Source organism: Pteropus alecto, unplaced genomic scaffold (genome assembly GCF_000325575.1).
Source record: "Pteropus alecto unplaced genomic scaffold, ASM32557v1 scaffold156, whole genome shotgun sequence".
Taxonomy (NCBI): domain Eukaryota; kingdom Metazoa; phylum Chordata; class Mammalia; order Chiroptera; family Pteropodidae; genus Pteropus; species Pteropus alecto.
This window is the reverse complement of record NW_006437746.1, coordinates 1,362,404-1,380,350: the sequence shown is the minus strand read 5'-3', so window position 1 is coordinate 1,380,350 and position 17,947 is coordinate 1,362,404. Positions and strand designations below refer to the sequence as shown.

Below are 17,947 nucleotides of genomic sequence, written 5' to 3'. Positions count from 1 at the left end.
TACTTAGAAAGATTCTGAAATTTCCCCCTTGGACCCCGCCTATTCCTGGACAGCATACTGTGGACATCTATATCTGTACTTTCATTCTTTCATTTTCTTGACTGTACTGTTATCTACTTATCTACCTCACATTTACAAATGTGCTAAAAATCATGTAAATGATTCCCAGTTTCTGATCACCTAGGATTTTTGTCTGAGTGTTTCACTCGTACATATATATATATATACTGCTACAGAGACCATTTTTGGGGCTGCATCTTTGGGTGCATACTTATTCCTTTTGTTGAATGTCTAGGAGTAGAATCATTGTGTTAAAAATCATATATATTTTAAGGGCTTTTGATGTTTTGGCAAATTTTTTTCAACGATGGCTTCTATTTATGAAACTGCCTGTTTAAATAACCTTGTTAGCTCTAACTTGCATTTCTTCAGATATTAATGTAGTCGATCATTTCTATTTCCCATGCTTTTTGGCTGTTGATATTCTTCTTAGGTGGGTTTTGTCCTTTTTTTGGTGGAATGTTTATTGGTTTCCAATAGTTCTTTATGTATTAAGAATATTAGTTCTTTGTTTTACCAACATTCTGCAAATAATTTTTCTCTCATTTGATTTGTTAACAGTAGTTTTGCCATCGAGAAATATTTAATACTTAAAAACTTAAAGCCGTAAATATTTTTTTGATTAATTTCTCATTTGTTGTCATGCTGTAGAGGCCTTCTCACCCAAGATTATGTGACTATTTACTCATTTTAGTATCCTAATGTAGTTAAAATATTTTGCTTAAATTTTTAAGCTATTGGTGTTACATTCTCAAGATATGGCCCGACTAGTACTGTTTCTTGTCCAGTGTGTGTCACCTTTCTTTCTTTTTAATTATTTACGTGTTCTTGACCACCCCTCCCCCCTTATACTTAATAATTATTCCGGTGTTATAAAGTACTTTACTTTTTCATTTAGCATCTTCCTTATCGTATTTTCCCCCTAAAGTTTCTTGGATATTCTGGAATCACACTTTCCCTCCAAATTCTCAGAGTATACTCCATGGGGATGTGAAATGCGTTTGTGGCTTACTCCTAGCTGAGTGGACTTTTAAATGATACTCTACTTCCCCTTTTCCCCAGCAAAACAGGCCCTTCGGTCTACGTGGCCAGTTCCGTGGTCACATCCCCAGAATAGCTTCTCACAGTAATCCAGAGTTATTTAATTAGCCTATTCCAGTTTTCTGCCAGCCTACCCAACTGACCACTGCTTACTCCAGACACTTGACAAGATGGGGAAGACTCCACCTCCTGGGTCCCCAAATATGTGATATTTAGACTTGTTCCCTCCTTTGGGATAGATATGAATTCGGGACTGGCCTTTCCTGGTCCCAAACAGCTGGAGTCCAGCTGTTTGGGACCTGGCAGAGGCTCCGTAAGTGGGGAGGATCCCAGAGGTAGAAGAGTGGGGTCTCGGGGCATTACCTGGACACTCCTGTCTCGATCGTGATCTCGATGCGCGGCCAGCTTCAGGACTCAGAATGCTCCTGTGCAGCCCATGTCTGTCAAAGTGGGCTGACTCCTCGCTGGTCACTCACCTCGAAGCCATTTCAGGGGTCTGAGCTTTTTCTGCTGAGTGGCATTCAGAGGAGCACGAGATCCAATTACTATCAATTTAGTTGCTTTATCTCTCTTTAGAAGAGAAGCTCAATAAATCTCAGCATTCTTTCAGCTACTTCTGGCTGACCATTATAAACCTATCTTTGGTCAAACTAAAATACATTAAATATATTCAGTATTTGTATTCTTATCCACTATGAATTTTATCTTCCTTTTCCAAGGGGAGAAACATATTCTTGTTAAGTCTGTTTTAAAAGATATTTTTCAGTTCTGTTGAGATTGTTTTCTCTAGTATATTTCTCACTCGTCCATATGTTCTTTTTGTACTTTCCATATAAGCATGTGAGTACGGAGATCATGTGGGAAGCTTTTTAAAATTCCTGGGCTTGTGGTCCTTTCTTCAGTGATTCAGCTAAGTCTGGAAGTAGGAGCAGAGGGAGCTGGTTATCTGGGGTATGTGAGTGACTCATCAGAAGTTTCTCATCCTCACTTCAATTGAAATTCTCTGGCTGACAATTTCTAAATAACTGGTGAGCAGCAGAAGAGCACATCCTTCTCGTATCTCTTATTAATGCCTCACTTTAAACTCAACAGAGCCTCAGTTTCTCTATTAAGGATGTGTATCCTGAAGGATTAACTCAACAAGTGTGGGGTGTTCAAACTCTGAACTTTACAAAGAAACTAGCCCTTGACCACCTTCTGGGAGATAACTTCAGTCTTTGGAATATCCTGCCCGATGAGAGGGTCACTATATGCCCGGGGCCTTAAGTCATGCCAAATAATTTACACTAACAATGTAAATTATGGTCAGGGCCTTGGACCATACCATATCCGCATGACCTCTAGAGGGGCTAGAGACTGAGGAACTCATGATAGCCGCACGGGCACTGCATACCTATGTATGTGACTGATCCTTGAAAAACCCTGGAGACCAGCGCTCCAGTGAGTTGAGTTTCCCTGGCTGGCAGTACTCCACATATGTTGTTACACACTGTTGCTGGGAGGATTAAGCCCTGTCCACACCGCTCCACTGGGGGAGGGCAACTGGAAGCTTGAGCCTGGTCCCTCCTGGACTCTGCTCTCTGCCTTTTATTTTTGCTGATTCTTATCAGTATCCTTGCACTGTAATTAATGATAGTTGGGAACGGAACAGCTTTTCTGAGTTCTAGCAAACTCTTGAGCCAGAGGGTCATCTTGGGTCCTCTCACCTCAGAATGGTAAGAACTTTTTATAAGATTATAAAACTCTCTAGTATGCCAAGAGTTGTTCCTTTGTAAAAAATGTTTGAATTGGATGTTAAATTTTACGAATACCTTTTACTCATTTCTAAAGATGTCTCCTTGATTTTTGTTTTGTTCATGTGATAAAACATTGTTTTCCTAAATGTGATTTTTTTCATTCTTAAAATTAATTACGCTTGGTTGTGTTATATATTTAAACATACCATTCTCTTTATCAATATTTTATGATTTCGTTATGAACGATTTGGTATTTTATCTTTTGTCTTGTCATACATGGGTAAATCTTTTAATCTCTATAATTTAAAAATATTTTCTAAGATTTCCTAAAATGTGGAACTTCCCACCTCCTCAGACAGAGCACTCTACCCAGTTTAACATTTTCTTGACTTGCTACCCCCAGTTTGAACATTACGGTGTGTAATGGGCCCTCTGGTCCCATTGAGGTATGAACAGCTTCCTTATGTTAAATGCTCCCCAGACTGCTCTCCGTTTGGAGTTCCTGGGTGTGCTTTCTTTTGTTTTTCCTATGCTTTCCAGCCCTACTTCTTGTAATTCTCTGGTTGCCTTTCGGTAATCGTCCCTCTCCTGCCGTTACTTGGCTTGTCTTTAATGGCTGTGGGCTTAGAGACTGCATAATTAAGCTTGTTATATGATGATTTCCAAAATGAGAGTAAATAAGCTCTGAATAAGAGCCTGGGGCCCTATTCTCTAGATGAAAAGCATCTGCTTCATGTCATGGATTTTTAAATATACATTTTGGATTTTCTGGAGATATTTTTCCCCTTCTTTAGTGGTTGGTTGTTCCAGATAGTTAAGTCATAAAGTTGACTGGTTTGTTTCTTCGTCTGTCCATCTGACCGACCAACCTTCCTTCCTTCCTTCCTTCCTTCCTTCCTTCCTTCCTTCCTTCGTGCCACCAAGAGCGACCATCCATCCATCCATCCATCCATCCATCCATCCATCCATCCGACACTTGAGTGTCTGCATGGTGCTCTATACTGGATAGCTGAACCCAGACAGGCAAGACACCGTATATAAAGCAGCCTCTGCATAGCACATAACATGGGAGCGCAGTCTGAACTTTGCTGTGGAAACTTGATAAAGACCTTTTGAGTTTTCTTTTTTCTGGTAATAATTTCTGTTTCAGATCATGAAGCTTTAATAAGAAGAGAACTGTTCACACAAGAGTTAACATAGCAGGCCTGAGGCTGCTACCCTGAGAAAGATCTGCTTGAAAGGACGGCCCCTGGCTGGCATCTTAGGATTTGGCCCTTGGCGTGTTCTCAGCGTTGAACTGCTGAGGGTAGTTGATGGTGCCTGGACTGTTCGTGCAAACAATACGGTCTATGTTGAACACCCGCCTTCCTTCTGGGAGTCTGGGATTCTGATACTTGTTAGACAGAAGTGGCCTACGTGCCAGCCACAAATAACCTTGGTCTCTTGAGACTCTAATGGGCTTCCTTGGGTGGAAACCACACACACGTGCTACATTTTTGTGGCTGGGAGAGAGAGTGTGCTCTGTGTCACCCCTCATGGGAGGGAGAGAGCCTAAAGAGGCCTGCACACAGGGCCCCCAGACTCCGCCTGTGTCCTTCTCCCTTATGATTCATTTGTGTGTCCTCACTGTGTTGCCGCCATACATTATTTGTGGTTTCATGTTCCATAGTTTCAGTAACCCATGGTCAACCGCCGTCTGAAAATATCAAATGGAAGATTCCAGAAATAAACAATTCATATGTTTTAAATTGCATGCCATTCTGACTAGCCTGGTGAAATCTTGCACTGTCCCCTTGGGATGTGACTCACCCTTTGTCCAATGTGTCTAGTGTGTCTACTCTGTATACGCTAATGGCCTGTTAGTCACTTAGTAGCCGTCTGGGTTATCGGATTGACTGTCGCTCTATCGCAGTGCTCGTGTTCACGTGACCCTGATTTTACTTAACAGTGGCCCCAAAGTGTGAGAGGGGTGGTGCTGGCAATTCCGACACGCCAAAGAGAAGCCGTAAACTGTGTACAAGCGAAGGAGAATCATGGTATACACTGGGTTCAGGACTACCCGTGGTTTCAGGCATCCACAGGAGGTCTTGGAACATACCCGCCTTGGATAAGGGGGCGGGGGGCTCCTGCACTAAATCTGCATGACAAGTATGACTGTATGTGAGTCTTGTGATTCCTCTAGCAAAGCTCTGAATGTGAGGGTCGTGATGTTTATTCGTTTCCTACTATGTATGCAGCTCAGTACTAATCACTTAATGTGGATGGTCTCATTCCCTCCGCCCAACAGTGAAATTCTCTGTGGTAGGTCATCACCATCGGCAAGTGCAGATCCTAGAGCTCATATATTTATTTCAGTATCTTTTTTTTTTCCCAGATGTTTGCACCTTAAGGTATATTGTTTCTGTCGTTCAGAGGAGAGTTTAAGTGCAGAAAAACCACTGAGTATTTTTCTTTAATCACTTCATCATTTCAGGTACGAGCACATCCTCACGGAGCCTGACCCAGTACCAGCATATGCTCTGAAACTGTTGGTTGCAATGACTGAACACAACCCAACTTTTACCAGGTACTGTAACTTCAAATTTCTTTTTCTTGTTTCTCATCTGAAGTGGATTTTATGTGTTTTGAACATGTTAAAGATGATGAAATTCTAAAACGTTAACATTTGAGTTACCAGTGGTAAACTTTTCATGGTTTATGGTTTGTAAGATCTGTCATTTACGTTGTATTTTTCCCCCCTTATTGGAATTTCCATCCAATAAGGATGGAAATTTTTGATGCTTTAAAATTATGCATTCTTTAAAGAGAAAAAACTAACACACTTAAAAAATGTCAGTCATTGCCTCATACTTTACCAAACAGTTTATTACATCTCTGTGGTATTTGTACACGTTACTTTCTATCGTTTTATTTAGTTGACGCACTTTTATTAAGTAGTGGAGAGCTTTTGCCTTTATTGAAGATACTACGCGTGACGATGCCAACATTTTTAGAACTGGTTGCTAGGATAGTGGCAACTGCTTTCAGTATTGCAAAGAAGAGGTTGTTAGGAGGGCACCCAGGTCTGTAAATGGGAAGAGATGAGGAGGCCCTCTTTACTTTGAAACAGGAAAACTGGTTTGAGTTTTGTAGGTGACATCTGAGGACCTTTGGGTTTGGATCTACTCGTAGGCACAGCGTACCTCTAGAGTCACCAGTTGGCCTTTAGAAGGGAACTAGATCACACAGTTCCAGTCACGCGATTTCATCTGGTCTGCTGACCTACCACAAAAGTACTGCAGAGTGAGGAGCCTTCATTACTGTTGTCCCTAGTGAACAAGAAAGGCTCTTCGTAGGGAGAATCCATATTGGGCGAAAACCAGACCCAGACAGCGTTCCCAGGGGGTGTGTCAGGGCGCGGGGGTGCCGCGGTGCCCTCGGCCTTTGGGTTGCCTGCGGTGCTGGGTGGTGGCAGCTCTCAGACCTGTCTCCTTCCGCGGTGAGCAGCGTGCATCCTGGGCGGCAGCGTGCAGACGTTGCCCAGTGCGTGCTCTCGACGCCACGTTGCATAAAGATTTCCACCTGGGCAATGAATTTTTTATTTTTTATTTTTATTTTTTTCAATTTTTTTATTTTTGTGGTGACATTGGTTAATGAAATCTGGTAAGTTTTAGCTGTGCATATGTAAGGCATATGTACTTTACACTGTGTGTTCATCTCCCATAGTTAGATTTCTTTCTGCCATCACATATTTGACCCCTTTACCCTGTCTACCTCCCTCCACCCCCACCCTCTGGTAACCGCTAGTCTATAGTCCATGTCCATGAGTCTCTGTTTCTTTATTGCTTTTAGGTTTATACCCCACATATAGGTGATATCATGTGGTCTTCAACTTTTTCTGTCTGGCTTATTTCGCTTAGCATGGTTACCACTAGGTCCATCCATGTTGTCGCAAATGGCAGTATTTCATCTCTTCTTATGGCCGAGTAATATTCCATTGTATATATGTACCACAGCTTCTTTAGCCGATCATCTATCGTAGGACACTTCGGTTGCTTCCATGTCTTGACCACTGTGAATAATGCTGCTCTGAACATCAGTGTGCAAATATCTGTTTGGATATGTTTTCAAGTCTTAGGGGTAAATACCCAGTAGAGGGATTGCTGGATCGTATAGTAAATCAATTCTTAATTTTTTGAGGACGCTCCGTACTGTTTTCCATAGTGGCTGCACCAATTTGCAGTCCCATCAGCAGTGTATGAGGGTTCCTTTTTTCCACATCCTCTCCAACATTTGTTGTTACTTGTCCTGTTGATTACACCCATTCTAACAGGTGTGACAATTAATTTTTTAAATGAGAAAAATCCCTCCGGAACTACATTACGATCTAGCTGTAATATATAATACTGTGCAACAGTTTGCAAGGACAAGATAAATTGTGAGTACAGAGATATCCAAAGAATTTTGTTAAATGAAATGAATTATTCCTCAACCCCCCATTTACCACCACCTTTGCCATAGTAGGGTCTCTTTCTGGATTCACTGTTTTGTTCTTTGTGCCTTTTTTCATGAAACTGAATATTAAAACAAGAGTTGTCCATGTCAGTTTTGACTGAGGCTCCAGAAGTCAAGAACAAAGCATTAAAGGCCTATTACCCGCTCCTTGCACTTTAAGGGTACGTCCTAGACCCCACAAGCCTTAGCAACCTGAGTGCAACTTGCAGAGTCCACTCACATATCTTGAAAGGAGGAGTAGGGGAAGGAAAAGTAGTAAGTAATTAGCCTTTGGAGTTTGTTTTTATTTCCCTAACTAGATTTTTAAAAATGTATTCTGAGTGCAAACTTTTAGAATGGGTAATAAATTTCAATTTGGAAAAAATTATGTACAAAGATAAATACTGAAAAGTCTTGTTCCTTACTCTTCTCTCTGTCCTTTCCCCATCTTTCCGTTATCCCGTATGGTTAATTACTTTTACTCATTTTGTGTCCAAATGCAAGCAAATACGAATGTGTATTTTCTCATTTCTCCGTTTCACTCATGCATAGCATATTGTGAATATTTTTCTGCCCCTTAATTCTTTTTTCACTTACTGATACGTCCCCTTTGTTTCTATATCAATATAGGGAGCACCTGCATTGTATTTTATAGTTACAAAATCTTCCTTTGTATAGATATATCATGATTTATCTTGTGAGTGTCAAATGGATAGACTTGAGTTGTTTCTAATCTTGTGATGTTGCAATTAATATTCTTATACATACATCATTTTGTATGTATCCATCTACATCTTACAGGATAAATCTCTAAAAATGGTATTTATGTGTTAAAGGATAAATGCATTTGAAAACTTTTTCAGAAATGGCCAAATTACCTTACTTGGGGACTTTACATTTTGCATCTCCAAGGGACATGTTTGAGGATGCCTGGTTTTCAGCAGCCCTGCCAGCAGAATTTCTTGTTAAACTTTGGAATTGTGTCATTGTGATGAGATAGGTGATTTAAATTGGCATTTCTCTTATCATAAATGAGGTTGAATAACTCTTTATAAGGTTGAGGGCCATTTGTATTTCTTTTTTTTTAGGTCACGCTTTTTGCCATCAGTTCCTCGGTCTTAGCAAGGCCAACCTTCAAACAGAATCACCTCCGGCCTAGCTTTCCATGGCATCAATGCACCACAACCTGCTAATCCGTTTTACTTGTAATAATGTCTGTGTTCTTCCTGTTTTTTGCCGTCACGAATAGTGTAGCCATGAATATTTTTTTGCATGCCCCTGGGTGAGCCCACGTGTGTGTCTCCATTGGGTGCCCATGCCTGAGCGGAGATGCTGCCTCCCTGGGCTTGTGCTTGCCCGGATCTAACAGATGCCACCAAGCGGTTTTCCAGATCGGTTGTACTGATTTACATTCCTACCAGCAGTACTGTCCTGTTGTCATGTAAGCTTTTCTATAAAAAATGTTCTAAAGGCAGGTTTATTGAGGTATAAATTATATAGAGTAAAATTCACACATTTTAGGCATATGGTTCCTAGTTTTTACAGACGTATACAGTTGTGCAGCCACCACCACTATCAAGATAACAAGCATTTCCTTCACTCCAGAAAGTTCCATCACACCCCTTTGAATGCTAGCTTATAAAAATTCTCTTTGCCAGGAGAATAATTTGACCAGACTGATTTTATATTTCATTCTGATTTTTAGCATGTATTTTTTCAAGAGTTGATATGTAACATATTACAAATTTCACTATTTGGAAGGGTATCCAGAGAGAAGCAAACTTCCACTTAAAGAGAAGCCACTCTGACCGCTTGGTGTGCATATTATTTTTTACATAGATGTTAGTATGCTGTCTACAGCATTCTACACTTCTTTAAAAGTATATATAACAGCTTTAGTGAGATATAATTCACATACCTTCTGTACCTTTTTTTAAAAGATACATGGTATCGCATTTTATGAATGTTCATTATTTATTTAACATTGATGTTTTCCTGGTCTTTTGGTAATATAAAACAAAGCTGCAATTAGTAGCTTAGGTCATTTACCACAGGTATATGTTGGATAAATAGTGAGAAGTGGAATTGCTTCATCAAGGGCACAGAAGCCTGCAGTTCCTAGACTTTTCTGTACATTAGTTATCTTCCTGGGATCTTTAAAAAGTCTGAAGCCCAGTCCACGACCAGGCCAATTAATTCATAGTCTCTGGAGCTGGACTCGAGCATCAGTTATCATTGAAGTTCCCCAGGTGACACAAAGTACAGGCGAGTTTGGGAAGCAGTAGTCTAAGAATTTGTAATTTTGAAAGGTGTTGCTGAATTGCCCCAAATGTAGGCTGTGCCAGTTCCTTCTCCAACAGCAGTGCGTGAGAGTGCCAACTGGTGCCAAACCTTTCTCAAATTAGTGTATGTAAGTGTTAGATCTTTGCTGTTCCGATGGGTGAAAATTGTCTCTTGGTTTTTAATTTCTAGTTTTATTGCATTGTGATCATATATTTTTATCTTATTTCAATTTTTGTTATTTGCTTTTATTTGTGGTGAATTTTTGTGAATGTTCTGTGTTTAATTGCTTATTGCAACCATATCAAAGTTAGGCCTAACCCCAAAAGCAGTTTTTGGAAAGTGCCTAATTTTGGAAAGTGCCTAAAATGGCAGCTCATTAACCTATGACATTTTCCCCAGTGACTTGGTAGTAGCAGTGGTTTTTAGGCAAAATGCTTGACTGTAAGTGTATATCAAGAGTAGAATTACTTTATTGTGTGCAAATCGATTTCTAGTAATATTAAAATAACCACGAACCATTTGTTATAAATTTAACTTATTTATTGGATTCTTTAGCATCATGTTCTTTGAAGGCTATTCATCTTAATTTATCTTATATACAGTAAGAGTTTAGATTGCTAAGTAATAACTATTGGACTACTGAACTATTCTGTGTCAGATGAGGCAGTTATTTTGTTGTGCTTATTCTTATTTTATAGGGTTCTTAGTAGATAAAGAAGTCTTAAAAGAATACATTTATCATTCCCCTTAAATAAGGTGTAAGAGTATGATCAGATTTGCATTGTGCCTGACCGAGATTTTCTTTAAAAACACCACAACCCTGGAGAATTTAGTTTGTTATTGGGTTTGTAGCAGGAAGGTAAATTGTTTGCTACAGTGGTCCAGTTTTACCGTTAGAGGAATGTGTTAACTCCCCTGAGCTCTGCTCTTTTATCTCTCCTTAATTTTCCAGTAGCTTGCACCAAACCATTGCTCGCAGAGGGAGCAGGGCCCTGGTAGCTCGTTTCCATTAAGAAGTAATTAGTTTCAGCAGATCTTCCTTAGCAAACAAATTAAATTTTTAACTTCTTGAGTTATTTTGGAGTAAAATTTTCTTGAATTGCAAAAAAAAAAAAAAAAAAGTTCGTGCTCTGATCTAAGAAATATCATTTTCGTTTGCTCAAAAAATGTTAGAGCTGTTTCACAAATACGCCTTTTAGGGGAATGAAATTTTAGTGATCTCTTAAATAGAGTTTATGGTGAATCCAAGGTGTAGCCGTCAATGAAAAATACTTCTGCCCTTACAGTCACTCGTTTTCAACTGACTTCCCTCATTGGTTTTTGGTTCCTTTGTTTGTTAATTCATTCATTCATTCATTCATTATTCATCAAACATCTAATTAGCAACTACTGAATGAATGAATGAAACAGAAAGGAACTGCATGGGGCAGTCATATTGGTTTGACTTTGCATACCACTTGAGGAAGTTATAGAGAACATACCAGGCAGAAGATGGCTTCCGTTTGAGTTTGCCTTTCAATTTATATATCTTAATAAAATTAGGTTTTGCTATATTCTGATATATTTTAGTTTAAATTTTGTAGTCTGGTAAAAGTAAAAGCCCAAACCATCAAAGATGTCAGAGATGTTTGAAATGTTTTCCCGTTAAAATAAGCCACTTAGGTGCTTCCCTCCAACCACCATTAGCTGAATTTACACAGGTAAATATTTCCGTTGGTGGAATCTCAATGAGTGAAATAACTATGTAATAAAGTAAAACTTTACTGTTAAAATTAGAATGAATTGATTTCTCCAGAAATAATTAGCTGCTTCCCAAGGTGCCTATGGATATCAAAAAGCCTCATAATGAGAAGCAAGTCAATCTCTGTGTCTCTAAGGCTCCCTTTTTTATTTTAGGGTCACTCTTAAATGACTTTCCCATTTGTTTTTGACTAGCACTCGCAGAATAAGATACAAGATTTCTCCAGTAGGCATTGAGGCTTTGAACATCCATTTTGACCTTACCTTTCCTCTTTTATGAACATCGCCCATGTTTCAATGTTCTCAGCTACTTGTGCAAATTGGGTACATGTCTACATTATTTACTGAAGTAGAGTAATTTCAGGGGGTAAAGCAAGTATAAAAGATTTAAGATACCGAGCACATCTTGAGTTTTCTCCTTTCATCCCTTGAATGAAAAACTTTTGTGTTTTATTTATTTATTTGTTTATTTATTTTTCCCTTTCTTTCTGCCTTGATTTAGGATTACAGAGCTGCATACTTGTTCAACGTGCTATTGGTACTTAAATACGACTTAAGAAAAATCGGGAAATTGAAGTTGTCCTAGTTATAAACTTTGCTGAGGTCTTTTGTGTACTTCCACTGACACTGAGCATAAGATTTTGTTTTACTCTTAGGAAATTTAGCATTTTCTTTTTTTCTGGGACGGTTCTTTTTCTTGGTTCAAGCACCAGTGGCTGTTAACCATCTTCGTAAACTGTTAGTAAAATAGAATCTTCCATTCTAAAGGAAGAGTGTATACTTGGCTGTGTTTATTTTATGTTGTCTGGTTCTAGACAGATCCAGAATTTATAAGTGTATTAGAATAGTCATATTCTTTCCTTGTAAAGGATTTTCGGTTGGTGACCCCATTGAGCTTGTGTCTGCTGGACACTGGGCAGGATGGTTATTTCAAGAAAGTGATCTTTTTCATTGGTTTCCTTCAACATAAATGCTAGTTCACGGTCACATGAATACTTAGCAGCTATTTCTGGATCAGAAGTGGATGGTTTCAGACTGCTTCTTTGGTATGACATTTACAAGGCAACCACGTAGAGTTTTTTGTACCCCTTTACAAATACTGGTTCCCGGTTGTGTATTGTAGAGTGGTGTTAAGTCTGAGTAGAGATTTAATAAGGCTCTTTGTGTTTCTCAAGGCATCCTTAGGTCTGTAGACTTTCCCTTGTCATCTAATGCAGAGATTGGAAAACTGTGGCCCACAGGGCCATCTGGCTCGCTGCCTGTTTTTATGTGTGTGGCCTGCAAAGCAAGAGTGGTGTTTACATGTTTAAACATTTGTAAAACTTACAAACACACAGGAGACTATGAGACGGAGACCTCGTGTCTGGCAAAGCCTAAAATAGTCACTTTCTAGCCCTTTTCAGAAAATGTTTCCTGACCGCCTGGTCTAAAGGAATAGAACGTTTTTTGTCTTTGCTCATGTGAATACAGAAATATTAGAATTTTAGAGCTGTACGACACTTTGGAGATCATCCAGGTGTCTTAAAATGTAGGTTTTTAAATTATTCAGGTCTGATGACGTCAAAGATGAGGAGGCAACTGCCCTTGAAAAGGTACTTTGCTATACTCACAGATCCCAAGAGGAGAGGGCATACCTCCCACACCACAGCGAGCCACATGGGGCAGCACCGGGGCTTCGGGCGGCAGAGAAAGTGAGAGGAAACGAGGGCAAGAGCCTTTGTTGTAATTTACAAGGGAAGGAGTAGGCAGGTGGGGTAAGCAGGCTTAGGATCGACTAGTTTGAATGAATTCACTGTGCTTTGGGGCGTAGGGGCTGGTCCCTGGCCAGGAAGTGATTAGGGCAGGGGAATTGTGACCCAGAGTGCAAGCACTCCATGAAGGAGGTGGTTGGAGGGCAGGGGTATTCCTTTTAGAGTTAGTAAAGCCCCAAGATGTCAAAGCATAAAAAAATGCAGAATAAAAAGACATGATTAGTACACTGGGCCAATGTCTTTATTTTACATATAAGGAAATTGAGGCCCTAGAGGGAATTTGTGTGCCCCAACCCCTGTAGTCAGTTCAAAGCAATCAGATTTTGTATCCAGACCTCCTGGTATGTTGTTTTTCACACTACCCTGTAGAACCACTTTTAAAAAGAATCTAAGTGGCTGTCACAGTGGACTTTGAAGTCAAACATTTACGTCTAAGAGTGGTCCAGTTCCTCCTCATAGTTATCTTCAGCATCACGTGGATCTTATAATAGCCAAAGTACAATTCTCCTTTGTTCCCTTCTGCTAGCGTTAGGTTCTGGCACACGTCCATCTAATTTTTATCACCATGGCAGCTCCTAGCACAATTCTCGTTCCTGGTTCAGTCCAACTTCTTCCTTCCCTCATCCTCCTAGGTTTTGAACCCTCCTCTGCTCATGTCTTAAACCACACTAACAAGGTTGAAATCCCTCCTCATTCTGTTAATCATGATATAACTCATCATCGTAACTCCTGCAAGAACTAATGTAAGACTTTACATAAATACTCATGGAGTAAGGATTAAATTAATTCTCTCATTAAGCCCCAGTATTCTGTTTCTAATAGAATGTAGAAGGACACCCACCTAAAACCTTAGGTGCTTGATCCAAGGCAACTATGTTTTTTTTTTTTTTTTAATGATTTGTGAGGAAAATCAATAGTAATTGATATAAATCTGTTTTGATGGTTTTTTATGTTTTTAGGAACTAAAAATGTTTTTTTTTTGCGTTTTTAGGAAATAAAAAAAATAAAAGAGTTTTGCCTGCTGGTGTTAGTAAACACCTCTTATTTTCTTCTATTATCTTGTGTACCATGACAGAGATTTCCCCTAAGTTCATGGTGACCTGGTAAACATTTCATGGCCTATCCTTACTGAAGGGAACTCAGTTGGGTCCATTGAGACCATTCGTGTCTGTCATTAGAAACAGCTTCATCTTTTGAATCTTCATTTTCATAGCAGCCCTGTATGCTGGAGGCTTGGTCACTTCAGTTTTGTCCTCTGACTTGCATGGATTCAGTGACACTTTCCTTATGGAGTGTCAACCAGGGCCTGGCAGAGAGCCCAACATGCTGATGTCTCCTTGGTCACATGGTGCTCCGGCTTGAGCCACTCACTGCATTTTATGTTGGAAGCCAGCATTTAGTTGAAGTCTTTGGTCAGAGCAACCCGGGTATTTTGAGGGCTACAATCAACAATAATTCACATTTCCGTCCTTCTGTATTTAAATAGAAATTCAGAGATCATTATCTTTAACAGAATGCTACCTAACATTTTCTCCTAAAGTATTCCTTTAGTTGCCCACAAGAATCTCTTGAATTCTTGCAGTTTATTTCCACCATGGAATCATGGAACTTCAGAGCAGAATCAGCTTTGGTATTTTTCTATCTGCAGGAAAACTTAATATTATTCATTCGTTCATTGAGTCAATCCACAAATAGTTGTGTTCACTGGGGTGGACAAAACAAACACTCCAGTTTTCATGGAGCTTATGATTACCTGGGGGTAACACGATAAACGAGGAAATCAGTGACAAATCAGTCTCGGCTAACGGTAAGTGGTGTAAATAAAGAACAATAAAGCTGGGCTGGAGAATGGAGAGGGACGGGCTGGGGGAAGCTGTTTCAGAGAGGGTGTTTAGAGCCTCTTTGGGAAGGTGGCGTCCTGGTCGAGATGAGGGAGTTGACTAGCTGTGTTAATGCTATGGGCTTCATTAAAGAGCAAGTCTCTGCTTTTCAGGGACTTTCAGAGCAAGGGAATAACAGTGTCAGATGTGGCTGGGAGTGCCAGTCAGGTCAAGGGTAGAGAATTGACCATTATAGTTGGCAGTGGGTTGGTAGGTGGGAGCAAAAACCTGGTGGAGTGCATTCAGGAGGAAACGATGTGGAGACAGGGGACATCAGTAATTCTAAAGAGAGTTTTGCTGTAAAGGACCACTGAAAAACAGAGAGCTGGAGGGAGATATGGAGTCAAAGGGATTTTTTTCTTTGGTCCCTAGTGGATATCCCCTGCCAGTATTCCCTCAGGGAGAAGAGTCAGCATCCAGTGCCCATGGGGAGGGTACTTGAGCTGGGAGGTTAGGAAGCGGTGTTCTGTCTTCGAGATGCTTGAAAGCGAGATTTTTGAAGTGGTACAGAAACTAAGTACTTGAGGGTGGGTTAAGAAAAGAGTTTGGAAGGATGAAGTCAATGAATTGAGAGGTCAAGATACTGAATTTTTATCTGGGTAATGAGAAACTACATTGTATATCTCTAATTTTAGAATATTTGTAGGAACAATACTAACACTGTCCTAATGCCTCACTGTTATTTACGCATTTCTATTTGGAGTCTGTTGTCATTCGTCACTACCCTTTGTTTCTTACTTTAAGATAGAGAGTAAATGTATTATTGCGATTATTGTGGCTATTATTTTTGAGGGTTTTTTTTTACAGTTTCCTTGAAAAAAATGAGGTGTTCTTTTACTTGTGGGAAAATGTGTTGCATTTGAGTATGTTTGGAATTATTGTTTATCGTTAGCTCTTTCAGATGGGACACAGGGACTCAGCCGTTTGGCGTTCTCAGTCTTCTCTGGAACCCTTCTTAGCGGTGGGTTTAAGCCCAGGTCTTCTACCCTAGTGGATATCCCCTGCCAGTATTCCCTCAGGGAGAAGAGTCAGCATCCAGTGCCCATGGGGAGGGTACTTGAGCTGGGAGGTTAGGAAGCGGTGTTCTGTCTTCGAGATGCTTGAAAGCGAGATTTTTGAAGTGGTACAGAAACTAAGTACTTGAGGGTGGGTTAAGAAAAGAGTTTGGAAGGATGAGGTCAATGAATTGAGAGGTCAAGATACTGAATTTTTATCTGGGTAATGAGAAACTACATTGTATATCTCTAATTTTAGAATATTTGTAGGAACAATACTAACACTGTCCTAATGCCTCACTGTTATTTACGCATTTCTATTTGGAGTCTGTTGTCATTCGTCACTACCCTTTGTTTCTTACTTTAAGATAGAGAGTAAATGTATTATTGCGATTATTGTGGCTATTATTTTTGAGGGTTTTTTTTTACAGTTTCCTTGAAAAAAATGAGGTGTTCTTTTCCTTGTGGGAAAATGTGTTGCATTTGAGTATGTTCGGAATTATTGTTTATCGTTAGCTCTTTCAGAAGGGACACAGGGACTCAGCCGTTTGGCTTTCCCAGTCTTCTCTGGAGCCCTTCTTAGTGGTGGGTTTAAGCCCAGGTCTTCTAGGCTTCAGCGCCAGCGGTTTTTATGAATTAAGGGTGAGCGTTCCTGCATTTTCTCCTTGAACTCCTGCTTAAAGCAGTGTCATTCCGGTTCCTTGCTACATGTGTATCTAGAATATTGGTCGGCTATGTCCTTGACCATCATTCATCACCTGCTCGTTATATGCTCACACTCATGCACTCTGAGACATGGGTCGAGTGTAGTGGAGCTTAGCAGGACCTTGCAGGGGTGCGCAGTGCATGCAGGCCGCAGGTCCCTGGTCATCCCCTCAGCTCGCCACTATCAGGAGCCCTAGCCTTCCTGGTCTAGGCATAGCCAGAGACCATTCTACAAATTCTGTGACCATCGTGGAAATGACATGAAAGCATACTGACCAGAGCAGTGCCAAAATACCATAGTTACTTTGCTGCAGCAAGTCTAGCCTGGGCTTGCAGAGTACGAATTCAAGGTCTAGATTTCAGGCTTCCTGAGCAGTTAAACGGTGAGCCTAGGTCAGTGGCACCCTCCTCACTTCACCCGTTATTATTAAGAAATGTCTCCGTGGTGCAGAGCAACCTTTCTGTGGGGTTCGTGTGGACAGTTTTGTGTGTTTGTGCAATGAGCCTTTCCAGCCAGCTCAGTGGGACGTGAAAGCTGTAAGTGGCTTGTGTGCCAGTAGAAACGAGACTGTCTCCTTGGATAGTGCTAGAGTAGGAATGTCAATGCTCCTGAGGAGGTGGCAGTCACGGTGGCTTTGTTAAACCCAAACTTCTGCAACCTATCACAGGCCCGTAGCCATCCAAATGTTAATATCCTTCAGTGGAACACTTAATTTCTTCTATATGTGTAGGGTTTGGCTCCAAAGCAATCTGCTCTTTTACTATCATAAGCAGTTTTTCATTTCTTCATTCGGCCACCATAGACATCATTATCTTCAGGCTTCAAAAGGAATATTTTTAAATTATGTGTTTATTTAACATCAAATTAACATTTTTATTGATTCATTAGGGAACATGTAATGATGACAGTCGAACCAATTGCCTTGGACCAGAACATTAATATAAGATGTTTATTTTGAAAGATATATTTATCTATCTTCGCTTGGTGGGGATTTCCAACTTTTCTTATTGGCTTCTTTGATTTGACTCATCAGTTAATGTCTTTGGTTAATCTGTATTTGTAAAACAAATTTATGTCTGATGGTGTTAAAATGTGCAGCTCCGATAACAGTGGCAAAAGAGAAAAGATGATATTGTCTTGGCAATGCAGCATTTCTGTGGTGCCCTTATATTTTGTGTTTTATGACGATTGGGCCTTTTTACGAATCATGTAGTTAGGTCAGAAACCTTTATTTATTTGGTTATTACAGCCAGCAAAACCATCAGCTCATGGCATCCTAACT

General features: G+C 40.1%; 1 protein-coding gene and 1 long non-coding RNA gene across 3 annotated transcripts in view; one reads left to right on the top strand and one right to left on the bottom strand.

Annotated features, from left to right (window-relative positions):
- Positions 1–1,992, bottom strand: part of LOC112482047 — a 5,508-nt gene extending 3,516 nt beyond the window's left edge. For both annotated transcript variants that reach the window (XR_003047162.1, XR_003047161.1), the window contains exon 1: positions 1,465–1,992. This is a non-coding gene — a long non-coding RNA (uncharacterized LOC112482047). The remainder of the gene's footprint in view (positions 1–1,464) is intronic.
- ULK4 (unc-51 like kinase 4) overlaps positions 1–17,947 on the top strand; it is a 386,787-nt gene that overhangs the window by 144,878 nt on the left and 223,962 nt on the right. The window contains 1 exon segment of the mRNA XM_015591710.2: positions 5,311–5,403. Within this exon segment, the coding sequence (XP_015447196.1) occupies positions 5,311–5,403 (93 nt within the window).